The sequence below is a fragment of the Corvus hawaiiensis genome, chromosome 3 (assembly GCF_020740725.1).
Source record: "Corvus hawaiiensis isolate bCorHaw1 chromosome 3, bCorHaw1.pri.cur, whole genome shotgun sequence".
NCBI classification, from domain to species: domain Eukaryota; kingdom Metazoa; phylum Chordata; class Aves; order Passeriformes; family Corvidae; genus Corvus; species Corvus hawaiiensis.
In genome coordinates, this window is record NC_063215.1 from 74,537,633 (window position 1) to 74,550,793 (window position 13,161).

Genomic DNA, 13,161 nt, shown 5'->3' on the forward strand with positions numbered 1-13,161 from the left:
TGTGCTTGTGAAGGATTTGCAGAAGAGTTATGAATCCAAACCAAGTTGTACCATTCTAGCATGTTTAAGTCTGTAATCTTGATCCTGCTCACACAAGGTGATACTAAACCAGTCTTTTTCTCCTTTGATCTGACTGTTACTTTGTTCAACTTGTGAAAAATCATAGTCTGATGTGTACTTAAAGTGAAATGTATTTCCTCAGGACTCTCGTGTATCAGGGATGAACAAATTTCTGAAATAGAAATGCACCACAGACTGAACAGGGATGGGTCACTGTTAAATTTTATTTTCTTTTTCTTTGGTTCTGTATTGCACAGTGGTGTGTGAGGTTTTTTCTTTCTTTGAATAATCTGTCAGATGTCCTATGCCAAGGATTTCCAGTGAAGTCTTTGTGAACACATCTGATAAATTTTGGTAGGAAGTCATCGGTCTTGCATTTAGACATCTTGTTTTGCTCACTGAGATTTGCAGTTCCTTCAGCAAACAGCAAAAGTGACATCTCCTTGACTGATGCAGCTTTAATCTGAGCTAAACAATAAAGTTTAAATATTAATATATTTAAAATATTTATTTAATAAATTAATAGAACACACATCTTCTCCATTATATGTTTATGGTTTTGGGGTGTTTTCCCCCCCTTATGGAATTTTGTGTTCTCATGTTACTGGTGTTCTCCTCTCTTTCCTAAGAGTTTGCTTTAATGCTTCCTTTTTTTAGGTAACAATACCTAAGCTTACAGGCATCCAGCAGTGCAAGGAATGGAGAGGATAGAAGAAAAAGCTTCAGTGTATTTACCTGCAAGTCTTCCTTCCTTATAGATGGTAGAGGCTGTCATATTTCTGTGTGAAAGGAGGCTGAGACTAGTCCCAAAAGAAATCATGTTTTCAGCTCCACTGTTGTGCTCTGCTTCCCAGGGATGAGTCTTAGCTTATGTGTCTTTACATAGTGAAAAAAACTGTATGGACTAGGGTTTATTCCCTTTGTTACCTTTGTGCATTTTATTGTTAATTCGAGTAATGCCTGGCACACTAAGGGTGCCTATTCTTAGCAGAAGATCTGTGGTTTTAATTAGTTCTTCTGTTAACAACTTAATGTTGCTTATTTGAGCTGATGGCCTTATTTTCCAGAGTTAAAACATTTGCAAATAGAACATCTGTATGTGAATGAGTGATCAGCAGCAGCTTTAGCATGTGAGTACTTCAGATTTGATAGACACAGATATCAGAATTGGGAAGGTACTTTCATGCTTTCCTGATTACTCATGAATTCCAGGGGGTATCTTAGGACAGCAGCGCTCATGTGCTAGACACAAAACAGAATGCTCTTGGGTTACAGAAGGTTAATAATAAAAGTGTTGGCACAGGAATCCTGTGAGTGAACAAATCCAGTGTGTGACTTAAATAAATTTTTTGCAGAAAGTAAGTTTACTGAATGCTTAAAAATTGTGATGCCTGAGAAGCGCAAAAGAGGAGGCTCCTTTTCTGTTAAGAAAATGCAAGTAATACCTTGAGTTGAATTAACTGATTGCTTTTATGGGACAACTGATGAGACAGGTAGCTCTTTGTTTTGAAAGGCTAGCAACTTTATTGTTTATAGCCCAAAATGTTAAGGATGGACTTCCAGGTCTCAAATGCCTGGCTATACTGAACGCCATTAACAGTGTTTGGAAAAAAAAAGCCACAGACACAAATTTCTCTCTGTTCTTGATATACATGGGTTGGCTTGCTTATTTATACTGTAAAACGTTAACAACAAAAGCATGTAGCTTCATTATTTATGTGGAACACTTTTTTGCCCTTTCCATGTGGGTAATCTTGCACTACATGACAGTTTGGCATAAACTCACTTCATACTGTTGCACAACGCAGTATATTTCCCATGTCTGATAAATTGTTACATTTTGTACCTTTCCTTATCATAGGTTAATTGGAGACATGGAATTGTCACACTTAACTGGCAAAAGCAACATATATTATGGTACAGCAGCTGAGTTGCAAATTTGTTTGCTTTCCAATTTGCTGCTAAAGGCTGAGTCATTCTCACTGTTATAACAAATACATATTAGATAAGTTATCGCAGCAAAACTGTTTCTCGTCACTTGGAGTTGATGATAGGAGAAGTTTCAGACTCTAAAGTCAAAAACAAGAGGTCTTTTTAAACATTGAAAATATTTTAGACTCAAATGATTGTATGAAATGAAATATGGCTGCTGTTTATGTGAAGCTGGTAATAACTGGTGTTTCCCCAGACTTCCCAAAAAGTGCTGCTGGTCCTCTTTTTCTTCAGCAGTGCGGTGTGAAATATTGTTTTGTTACCTTGGAGTCTAAATCCTCATGATTAAAGTGAGAATTGACATTGCTCTAGCTGCTTGATCTCAAAGTTCTCATTCTGAGAGAGTTTTAGTAGCTCTTTTCACACAGATAGTGAGCAACAGTTAGTGTCAGAGTTTAATTTGCATGATATGTCTCAGCAAAGGCCCGTAAATTAAAACCTTCCTGTTACTAGGAATACTGTCACAGGATTGGACCTAGATCTGCTTTCAGCACTGTTCATACTCCATGAGAGCTTGGTAGGATTTATGTGGTACATGGGACTTTTTTGTCAAGAGTGTTGGCTTTCAGTTGAAACCAAACCAAGTATCTTCCTCTTCCAGCCCAGCTTTGATTTTGTTTTCTTCCTTTTTTTTTTTTCCCTAAGAAAGGAAATTACGGAACCTTATTACATTATTTGGTATCTTTAACTCACTGTTTTGATTTCTGTGGGTTTATCTTCCTGCAGCAAAACTGATAAGTCACGACTTTGCCAAATATTAGATCACATTCTTGATATGTGTAATTTTTTCATAATGTGAGGCCTGTAATGATAAATGCATTATGATTACAATAAAGAGGTTGAGAAGCTGAAGTGCCTAATCAAAATTAGAAGTATATTTGAATTTTGTATTTTTGAGTACTTTTTATGAAGTGTAGTCACTTCCAGCTGATGTGAATGAAGTTGGACTTAATTTTAGGATTCGTTTTAGTCACGGTGTCACAACTTGGCAAATACTATGTTCTGATTTCTGCCTAGACAGAGCTGCTAAAAACTGCTTTTTCCATTAGTAAAGTATATATGGAAATAAAGATTTTTAAATGGTTGCTGCTACAGCAAAATCCATTCTGCTTACATGTGATATGCAAATGTTTTACTGATTGAACTGCAAGTACTTTAAACTATTTCTCAGTTCTCACAAAGCACAGTTTACCCAGCTACCTGCACTGAATGTATTCCTCAACATGTGCAAGTATTACAAACTCTGGAAAGCTTTATTTATAGCATATTGAAAAGGGGGGGGGGGGGGGGGGGTGGGGAGGAGGAAGTTAAAATTACCAGTAAAAAGCAAAGAAAATTGCTTTATTGGGAAAAGATTTTTTATGTATTACATGAGAGGTGAAAGAGTTTGCAATGCAGAGGTCTGACTTAGAATTCTGACTTAACCAGGCTAAATCTAGACAGGAATGTTTGTTTATAAAAGTTTTTACATTTTTTCATACGGCCAACAGTAATTGAGATTAGCAGTATGTTGCTTTGTTGGTAGAAACTCACCTCTTTGTTTGGTTTTTGGCTGTTTTTTTTTTTTAATTCATGCTACAATTTCTTGCAGGTAGGATAGTGTCACTGCAGGCATCTGAGCGCTGTGGTGGCAGTGGGTGATTTGGCCTGGAAAACTTTGTTCTGATCTCTTTCAAAAAACTGAAATAATTGTTATTTTCGAGCAAAGGCATAAAGATACAGGGATGTGCTGTGCAATGAGCCAGCCATGTGCTCTGATAGCTAATCAAGCTAATCAGGCCATCTGGGAGCAAGGGCCAGTTTGTTTCACACGCACATCCGCATGTCTGAAGACTCAGAAATCACCTTCCAGGGGTCTTTCAAGACTGCTGAGCAAAGTGCAGCATGGGAAGTTTAATACACTGCTGCACTGGGAGTCGTTTGATGTCAGAAGGTTATTGCAGATTACTGCTTGGTGTCTGTTTTCCATTTCTCACTTCTTGACTAAAAAGGATGTTTTTGTTGTACATGTAGGTTTGTTTCAACAAAGGTTCAAAGACCTCCTATGTACAGGACAAAACACAAGCCCAAGAATGCACTTGGAGTGATGGAGTAACATGGGCTACTGGTTTTGTCTAAAAGTCTCCTAAAAATAAAGTTTGACATTTTTTGAAAATGAATTCTTTGCATTGGAAACACGGGGGAAAAAAAAAAGATAAAAAGATAGCTGTCTGAACTTGAGTCTGGAAGATTTCTTATTGCAAGGAGAAGCTATTACATTGTATGCAAGACATTCTTCTTCTCTTCTGTGTCATTCAGGGGAGGGAAGTCTGAATGATTAGTCACAACATGACAGTGGCCTCACCTTCCATGCCTTAATTAAGTGTTCCTCTCAGTGTCTTTCATGCCTTTGTTGTCAACATCTGTTTGTGTTCTAAACCAATTTTTAACTAGAAAGAAAACACAGCTGAAAACATTCTTTGCACATTATTTCTGGTTTAGTTTTTTCTGTTGGTTATGTATTAATTGCTTAAGAATTAATACAGAGAAGGTGTAGACTTTTCCCACACACAGAGATAAAAGTAATTATTGTATTTGATTCTTTGACTCCAGGCTATGGTGGCTTGTTATCCAGGCAATGGAACAGGATATGTGCGCCATGTTGATAATCCAAATGGAGATGGAAGATGTGTTACATGTATATATTATCTTAATAAGGACTGGGATGCCAAGGTATGCAATAATTTCTTTCCAAAACGTTTTTCACATACATACAGATATATATATATATATATGTAACGATATATATAAATATATATATATACACACTTGTAACTGCACCTTTGCTACAGGGTTTTGTTTATGTCCTTATTTCTGTGCCTTAGTTGAGTTTTTACATTATATTAACTGTGGGTATCCTTTGCCTCCCTAATTCTGTTGTTAGTGAGAGCAGATAGAGATGAAGCATTTATTTTCAATGTTTTGGATGATGCCAGCAGGACCTTCTTGACACTAAGATTGAAGGAAAGTGGTAAATGCCCCCCTATACCAAAGAGAAATTAAAGGCAATTTCACATATTCTTAATTTAATTTTTCCTTATATTCCTGCTAAATCTTGAGTTTACTATTTGTGCAACTAGATTGCTTATTTGAGTATGCTTATAAAAAGTAAGATGCTGTATCTTGGGAGCATTTTCAAATACGCCGAGTGTTACAGTCATTGCTACATCAGTATAGTTCAAAGGAGCGCAAGTCTTGTATCATTGTAGATATAGGGTATAGAACAGATTTATACCACAGTTCAGGTGGTCTGAGAATTTACTACTAGTGGTCATGATAAAGTGAATTTTTAATAAGGATTTTCCTAGTGATTCAAAGGGACTAGGTAGATTTTAAGAATAGATGTAGCTAAGTGTGGCAGTATTGAGACCATGAAAGAGTAATGCCAGGACAGCTTTGCTAATTCTCTGATTTCTCTGCTGTTAACAATGGAGAAGTTTATTCTCACAGTGTATGGGGGAAAAAGAAAGATAAAACTACTGATGCTTCATCGTACGTACTTAGGGAGCAGTATGTGGAAGAGCACATAGGAGCAGTCAGATTCTGTGCATTGTGTGCACCAGATACGGATAACTCAGATTGCAGATGAGAGTTGTTTCATACTTGCATAAAACTGGTAGATCAGAAAGCTGAGTCAAATGGATGTACTTCAAACTTTCTGTTTCTGATGGGCTCTTTGACACGTTGTAGGATTCAAATTGAATCCTACAATTAGAAAACACACTTTTTTACCATTATAGCATCTTTGCATATTAGCATACTGTTTGTACTGAACATCTTAAAATGCAGCTTTGGGGCATTTTTAGTTGATTTATGGTTTCTCTCTTGGAAAAAAAGTGAATACATACCAGAGTGTAGAAGTCAAGCAAATTGCATTTTCACAATTGTGAAATATTTACTTGCTGGATATTTAATTTATGAGCAAAGGCATTAATTTCCTGCAAAATCTATTTTAAATTACAAATTAATATACTACCAAGGATATTTCTTATTGAAAAAAGAAGCTCGAACTTTCTTTAGGAGAAGAGATGGATCTAAATTGTCACTTGTTTGCTTATTTAGATCACAGATGCCCCTGTCATTTATATTGATTTGCCTTGTTAGTACTTGCACTGTTATGTCTGTTATGACATGAAGGTCTGTCGTGGCCATCTATAGTTAGATTTAACAACATCAATACCATCAGTAGGAAGAAGTTAATGTGTCTTAAATATAATTTAACCCCACCTACTTGTGCTTGTTTCTAGACATACATAGGTAGGTTCAACAGTTTTCAAAACCTGGAAGAGATCTGAATTGACCATGAGTAGTACAGATTCAAGCTTTAGTTTGAAGTTGCCTACGCTTTCCTTATTTTAATTACACATAAACTTGTGCTTCAGTTAAATGAAATAATCTCTTTAATAGGAAGGGTGAAACTCAGATGTGAAATGTTTCTCCTGTCTATACTGGGGTGTTTTTAGCCACCTGTCAGTCTTGTCCATTTATTTTTGCTGATAAGTAATGCATCACCGCCCTCCCCCCCATCTAAGCTCACAGCTTTTACTTAAGCATGAATGCACATTTAATATTTGCAAGCATTCTGAAATCAGTCGGTGAAACATGTATTAAACATTTTGTTAAATGAAAGGTATTGACAGAAAAGCTATATTTCTGTAGCACCTGATAAAGGCTGTTTCAGTTCCAAGTGTCTGAAATATTTTCAAATGTGATATTCAGTACTTTTAAATACAATGAGACATCGTTCTCAAGCATTGCTTGAAAATATTTCGTTTGTAGGTAAGTGGAGGCATCCTTCGGATATTTCCAGAAGGTAAAGCCCAATTTGCTGATATTGAACCCAAATTTGATAGACTGCTATTCTTCTGGTCTGATCGCCGCAACCCTCATGAAGTACAGCCAGCATTTGCTACAAGGTAGGAATGATGGACTCTCTACTGCATGATGCCTGTCTTAGCAAGAAATGAGAAAGTAGTGACACTATGAATTATGACCTGACAAAAAGGAGAGTTTTTTCTGCTAATGGCTGATTAGGCTTCCCTGTGTTGCTGAGTTTGTAGTGATGCCTGATCTCTTATTTTGGAGAAAACCTCCCGAGTGGGTTGGTGGGAAGTTTCTGAGCGTGTGCTTGGCAGAAGTGGGTGGGAGCACGCAGAGCCATAAGCAGACCCCAGCTTAGCCAAAGGGTGCGGTCTTCGTTATTTCTCTGTAGTGGCTTTAAACTCTTCTCCCTTCCCTTTGTCCTTAGCACCCTACTGTGTTACTGGAAGATTGACTGGGTACTTCAGTTTAATGTTCCCTCTTGTTGGGAGGGAGCTGTCAGAAAATAGTAATTTTCAAACTAAGCTGCCACATTCTAATTTGGGAATTGGGTGAGGTTTTTGGAACAGAAACAACCATTGATACACAAATATTTTTCTGGAGTAGTAGAGGAGTTTCTCCCAGTCTGAAGCACAGGGGGAACTTGATCTCTCTTTTGTCCCTCAGTGCAGGGCAGTGGTTGATGCTAAAGGTACCCACATTCACTGCCCCCACATAAGTGACATTTCCAGACAGTGATAATAGGTAAATCATTTGAGTCATTGATCCAGATTTCCTGTTGCCCATGTTCTAACATGTTTGAATGGCCAGAGCACTGAACATTGACTGGAGCTGTGAGATAACACAACTACCTTTGCAAGAAGTAACTTGAAACTGCCTTCAGCGCATCATCTTGCACGTTTTCCAGAAGCTGTACTGCTTTCCCCTCCCCCTTTCTGCTCCCAGAAGAGTCAGAGGGTGAAATGCCATTTACTAAAGCCCCTTAAAGTCTTTTCTCAATAAATCCTCTACGGGCAGTGGAAAACCAGAGGAGCCACATAAGAAGGGGTAGTTAATTGTCCCTTGCAGTAAATGTCCAAAAAAGGTGATCCTGCAGTGTGACTCAGTAATGAACTTGACCTAGTAAAAAGAAAAGGTCACAGGGCAAGGTGATGTGGGCGGAGACTTTTCTGGATGAGAACCATAGTAACAGCTCATTAGGAAAAAGAGTGTAAACTTAGAGCATCAGTGTCACCCTTTCAATGACTTTTCAGTTAATACCTTCTAGGAGGAAAAAAACCCAAACCAACTGCTTGCTTTATGAAAATTTTCTTCTGTCTGACTGCCGAAGTATCATCTAATTTAGGTTGTGTTTCATGTCAAGTGCTTCACTGGTATTTTCCTTCATAGTTCAGGAGTTCTTTTTTCTTCTGTTTCCTTAGGTACGCAATAACAGTTTGGTATTTTGATGCAGATGAAAGAGCACGAGCGAAAGTAAAATATCTAACAGGTAAGCTCTTCTTATTATTGTTATTTTCTTGTGGAAGAGTAGCTAAGTCTAGCCTTGTCTCCGTAGCCCACCCTCTGCACAAAAAGAGAGCGAAAACAGCATAACTCAAGAGTCAGGTTTTACAGCGAGTGAGACCCAGGGATTGAACTCCTGGGCAGTGATTTGTGAAATCCAGGTCAATGCCTACCCTGCTCACGCTTCCTCTGAGACCTGAGGCTGCTCACTATTTTTACATGGGGGATACAGCTTCTCCCACTCTTGTCTCCCTAATATATGTGGAGGATAAATACACCAGAGACTGTGTAAGGCACTGCAGAACTGAGAGCTCTGGAAATAGTTTTGATTGAATATAGGGATTCAACAAGTGAATACAACTTTACTTGACTAAAATTTTTGTATTGGAAAAACAAAAGCCTAAAATTAAAATCTGTAATCAAAGAATGGATTTACTTCCTTCATTTCCAATTTCACCTATCTAGCATCTGTTTTCCTTCTCTGGCTTTTCCCTCAAGAGGAAGTTGATCTAATTTTCCTGTTCAAATTAGCATTATAAGGAGAAATGGCCTAGGACTTCTATCAAGCTTGTAATTGCCATCACAATTTTGTGTTTGTTACAGTAGTTTAAAAATAAACTCAATTCAGGTGTACTTCAAGTGCACACACGCATGAACACAGTTTTGTCAAGAGCTCTGAATGATGTTGAAGACGTATGCCAGTCATTCCCACCTGAGACGCCCATTCACTGCTGCTCAGTATCTGGAGCTCCTAAGCAGCCCCAGAGCTGTGCACAGCTCAGTTCAGCCCCTCCTGGTGCTCTCGGTGACCGTGCGTTTTGGGAGTGGCAAGAGCAGTGCAGCTCCTGCTTGGCTTTCGAAGGGAGCTGCTCATCTCTGGCTGGGCAGGCTGTCCCAGTGCTTGGTGGCATGTGCCTGGCAAGGCACAGTGACTTCCCAGGCAGTCAGGACTGCTGGATAACACCTGCCTGGTCTCCACAGGAAGCCTGTCTGTCTCTAAGCTGGCCTTCATGTCACAAGTATGCAACTCTGCAGCTCCTGGAGTCAGCCTTGCTGGATCAGAGCTGCTTTGTTGCCTCTGCGCAGCTTCAGCTGCTGCCCTTTCAGAAAGAGTGCAGAGAAATGGTTGGGGGGGGTTCAAGCCTGAAGGGAAAGTGCTCCCCCCTCTGCTCCCCTCCCTCTCCAGGGTCCCCCTAAAACTGCAGGCACTTAAGGAATGAAGGCTGAGTTGTTTAAATTTCACAGAATCACAGAATCAGGCTGGAAGAGACCTCTGAGATTGTCAAGTCCAGCCTATGACCAAACACCACCCTGTCAACTAAACCGTGGCACTGAGGTGGTGCCACCAGAGATGGTGACTCCACCACCTCCCTTTGCAGCTCATTCCAATGTTTAAACCACCCTTTCTGTGAAGAAATTCCTCCTCCTTCAGTATCGGTTTGCTCTTAATTGGTTTATATTACCATATTGTTGTGGTTTCAGTTTTCATTTGCAATTAAAATTACATTCTTTGGTCTGTATCTGCAGCAAGAATTGTGCAAGATGCAATTTATTTTCTGCTGACAATAATATATGAAATTATAGAATAAAATGTCATAAAATAGCAAACTATTCATTTTTTGGATAAGTGTCAGTCTAACTAAAGCCATGCAGAATATGTGTGAGTTTTACTTGCTCATGGGATATTGTGTTTTGATAGTAAAACTTTATTCTGGAAAGTGATGTAGCCTGTTCGACTGTGCTTTGATAAATGCTTTAAAATACCATTTTCCTTTTCATATTTCTGCAGGTGAAAAAGGTGTGAGGGTTGAACTTAATAAACCTTCTGACTCCATTGGGAAAGACGTTTTATAAGCCTCTGATTTAGCAACTCCCCTTGCTATTCTCCCTGATAAATCTTGATGCTATCTATTAACTTTTGAATGTGAATAACAAGATAAAGGAAAATCAACAACAAACCAACATCTTAATATGGAAGCAAACAGTGTTTCAATGTTGCATCAAAAAGAAGGTTCTTTGACTGCTGAAGCATTGTACTATGTGATTGTGACTCCAGGCCTGTGACTGCTTATGTGAAGAAGATAAGCAATCAGTAAGAAACACCATTATGCATCTGGACATAAATAAGTGCCCTACATAGAATTTGTCCATCCTTATATTTTGCCAGACCTGTCATCCAGCTGAATCCATTTCATCTCTCCCTTTTTTTATATGGTAAAAGTTTGAATTTTGGGTAATTTTTGTATGACCAGGTACAGTTTATCAAAATTGAGTCTTAAAAAAAAAAGAAAAACTGAAAAAAAAGGAAAAAAATCGCAGTATTCTCCAATATAACATGGATCTATTTTTGTAAAACTGTTCATACTGTTCTCCTCTGCCATGAAAGACCTAATTTAATGTTAGGGTTGCCAGTAACTGATAATCACTTTAATTTTCTTTACACCTTAAGTCAGAAAAGGAGCACTTTAATTACCAGCTAAAAATCTGATTGTTTTATATCATATCTCACACTAATCTTAACTTTTAAAGATTGCTGCTGTATTGGTTTTTTTTTTTGGTTTTTTTTGACTTTGTTCTCTTGAACCTTATTAACAGAAGCAAATCAGTATCTTGCTATTAGTAACATTGTTTGTGGTTTTGTATGTTGAATCCACAGAGGGGAAGTTTCTGTCTCTTTTCTTTTTTCTTTGGTTTCTTCTTTTTTATTTTGGAGGGGGGGATGTTTGGTTGTTCTTTTATTTTTTAAGTGACTGGCACTAAGTGAACTTGACACTATCGGTTGCTGTCATTGGCTTTGGGGACCTGGTAAATACCATCAAGTTACAAGAATATACAAGGGCTTTCCTAGGCTATTAGAGGTACCCAGAACCTCCTTACTTACTTGACAGAAATTTTTGAGCTTTCTCCCTTTTCTAAAAAATACTTGCCACCCCCCATTTCCTTTGTATATAAGTTAATAGAATATATAAAATTCACTTTTTAAAATTTCTTTTTCAAATCTTGGTGTCCCATGCAGTCTCTTAAGTTGACACCTTGGTCTATTATATAGTATCAAGGAGGTGGTCAGCACACTGAAGCTTAAGTGCATCACTCTGTAGGCTCCTTGTGCAATACTTCTTCTTTAAATTGTCACTGTTGCTGAAGGATTTCCCTGAAAAGGCAGTGCCCTTTGATCAATACTGAGGTATATATTCAGTAAGAAAACATTTGCTTTCTTTTACATTGTTTTTATTTTATCAAGGAGATGGGACATCACAGAATAAAAGTGAGATGTGCAGAAACTTTGATATTCTTATTTTTAAGAAATGGATGTTTTGGACACGGATATTTTTTCTTCTTCTTCTTTCCTTTTTTTTCCTGAGCTTTAAAAGCTTGAGAAAACAAAAGCAAACCCATCAAAAACAGCATTCATATTTACAGGAGTTTGGGGGCTGTTCACCTTACCCACTGCAGTTTTCTATCTGTCCCTTATTTCCTTACTTAGCCAAAACAATGTGAGTATACAGAAATATTTCTGTATATATTACAACGTGTGACAATTTTAGCATCTGTATAGTTTGTATTCAATTAGAGACCTTTTCTATGGAAAGCTCAGTAATTTTTTATTAAAAACATTACTATTGTTCATGTAAAACATGAAAAAGCTAATTGTTTAGTAACAAACTGACAGAAGGTGGAAAAATTCAGTATTGGTATGTCATTTAGGAGAACCAACAGAAATCTCAGTTTTGTTTTGATTTCACTTTTTTAGTAAGTTCTTGCCCTGTACTGTTCTCTTCCTCTTTCCTCTTTTCTTCCCAGTAAAATAGACAGGATACCTTTACTGTAAGTGCCTCTGCCAACCTGGCCAAGGAGTGCAAATCTTCATTACTGTCTGGTCTGCAGTGCATTTAGGCTACCAATGAAACAAGCAAAAAAGTCACCTCTTTTACTTCATCTTCATTAGTACTACTTTAACAGAAGTTTGGTTTTGTTTTAGAAATGTAAGCATAAGCCTTTAAACTCATTTCAGTCCCTCTGTAATTCAAACTGCTGCAGTTAAACAGCGTATCAAATTCTAATCACACTGTAGGTTCGTGCTTGCCAGACAGGTTTAAAAAGTGCTTATTTTTTCACTCCATGTAAGTCATTACAACAGGGTCAGCAAATCAGGTCAGCCATTTCTTCCATGTCCTTCAGAAACTGTTCATTTCATGTCGGTTGAATATTCAGTCTTGAGCATCACCAAGCAGGTCCTTGTTTTAAAACTATTTTTTAAACTGTCTTATGATCTGTATGTGTCTAGTCCTGGTTAAAAATAAAGCTTCATAATACTATTTTTATTCATGATGTTAGCTGGCTGTGAAATATGAGACCTTTATCTATAGCAGGCAAAGAAATTCAGGATTTGTTTACAGGTTGCCTATAAAGTTGTGTAATTTCAAAAGCAGTGTTCATTATGAAAGAACTCTCAAGTTGCTTGTAAAGCTAATCTAATTAAAAAATGATGTATAAAGGTTCTTGAAAACTATGTGATTATTTGTAATCTTTGTAATTTTTAAAACTACTCTGTAGCAACTAACTTATAAATGCTCCCTGATAAAGGGGGTGTGTGGCATTTTGGTTGTTTTGTTGTGGGTGCTTGGTTGGGATTTTTGTTTGTATTTGTTATTTTTTTGTTGTGGTGGGTTTTTGTTTTTTTTTTTTTTTTTTTTTTTAGTCAGAGCTGTTTCTGCTCTGGAGAAGGACCTGGGACTTTTTTTCTTT

The 13,161-nt window shown here is 37.6% G+C and overlaps 1 protein-coding gene across 1 annotated transcript in view; it reads left to right on the plus strand.

Annotated features, from left to right (window-relative positions):
- EGLN1 (egl-9 family hypoxia inducible factor 1) overlaps positions 1–12,925 on the plus strand; it is a 34,389-nt gene extending 21,464 nt beyond the window's left edge. The window contains exons 2-5 of the mRNA XM_048298897.1: positions 4,645–4,764; positions 6,871–7,007; positions 8,334–8,401; positions 10,205–12,925. Coding sequence (XP_048154854.1) covers positions 4,645–4,764; positions 6,871–7,007; positions 8,334–8,401; positions 10,205–10,269 — 390 coding nt within the window. The 3' untranslated portion in view covers positions 10,270–12,925. The remainder of the gene's footprint in view (positions 1–4,644; positions 4,765–6,870; positions 7,008–8,333; positions 8,402–10,204) is intronic.
- The last annotated feature ends 236 nt before the right edge of the window (positions 12,926–13,161 follow it).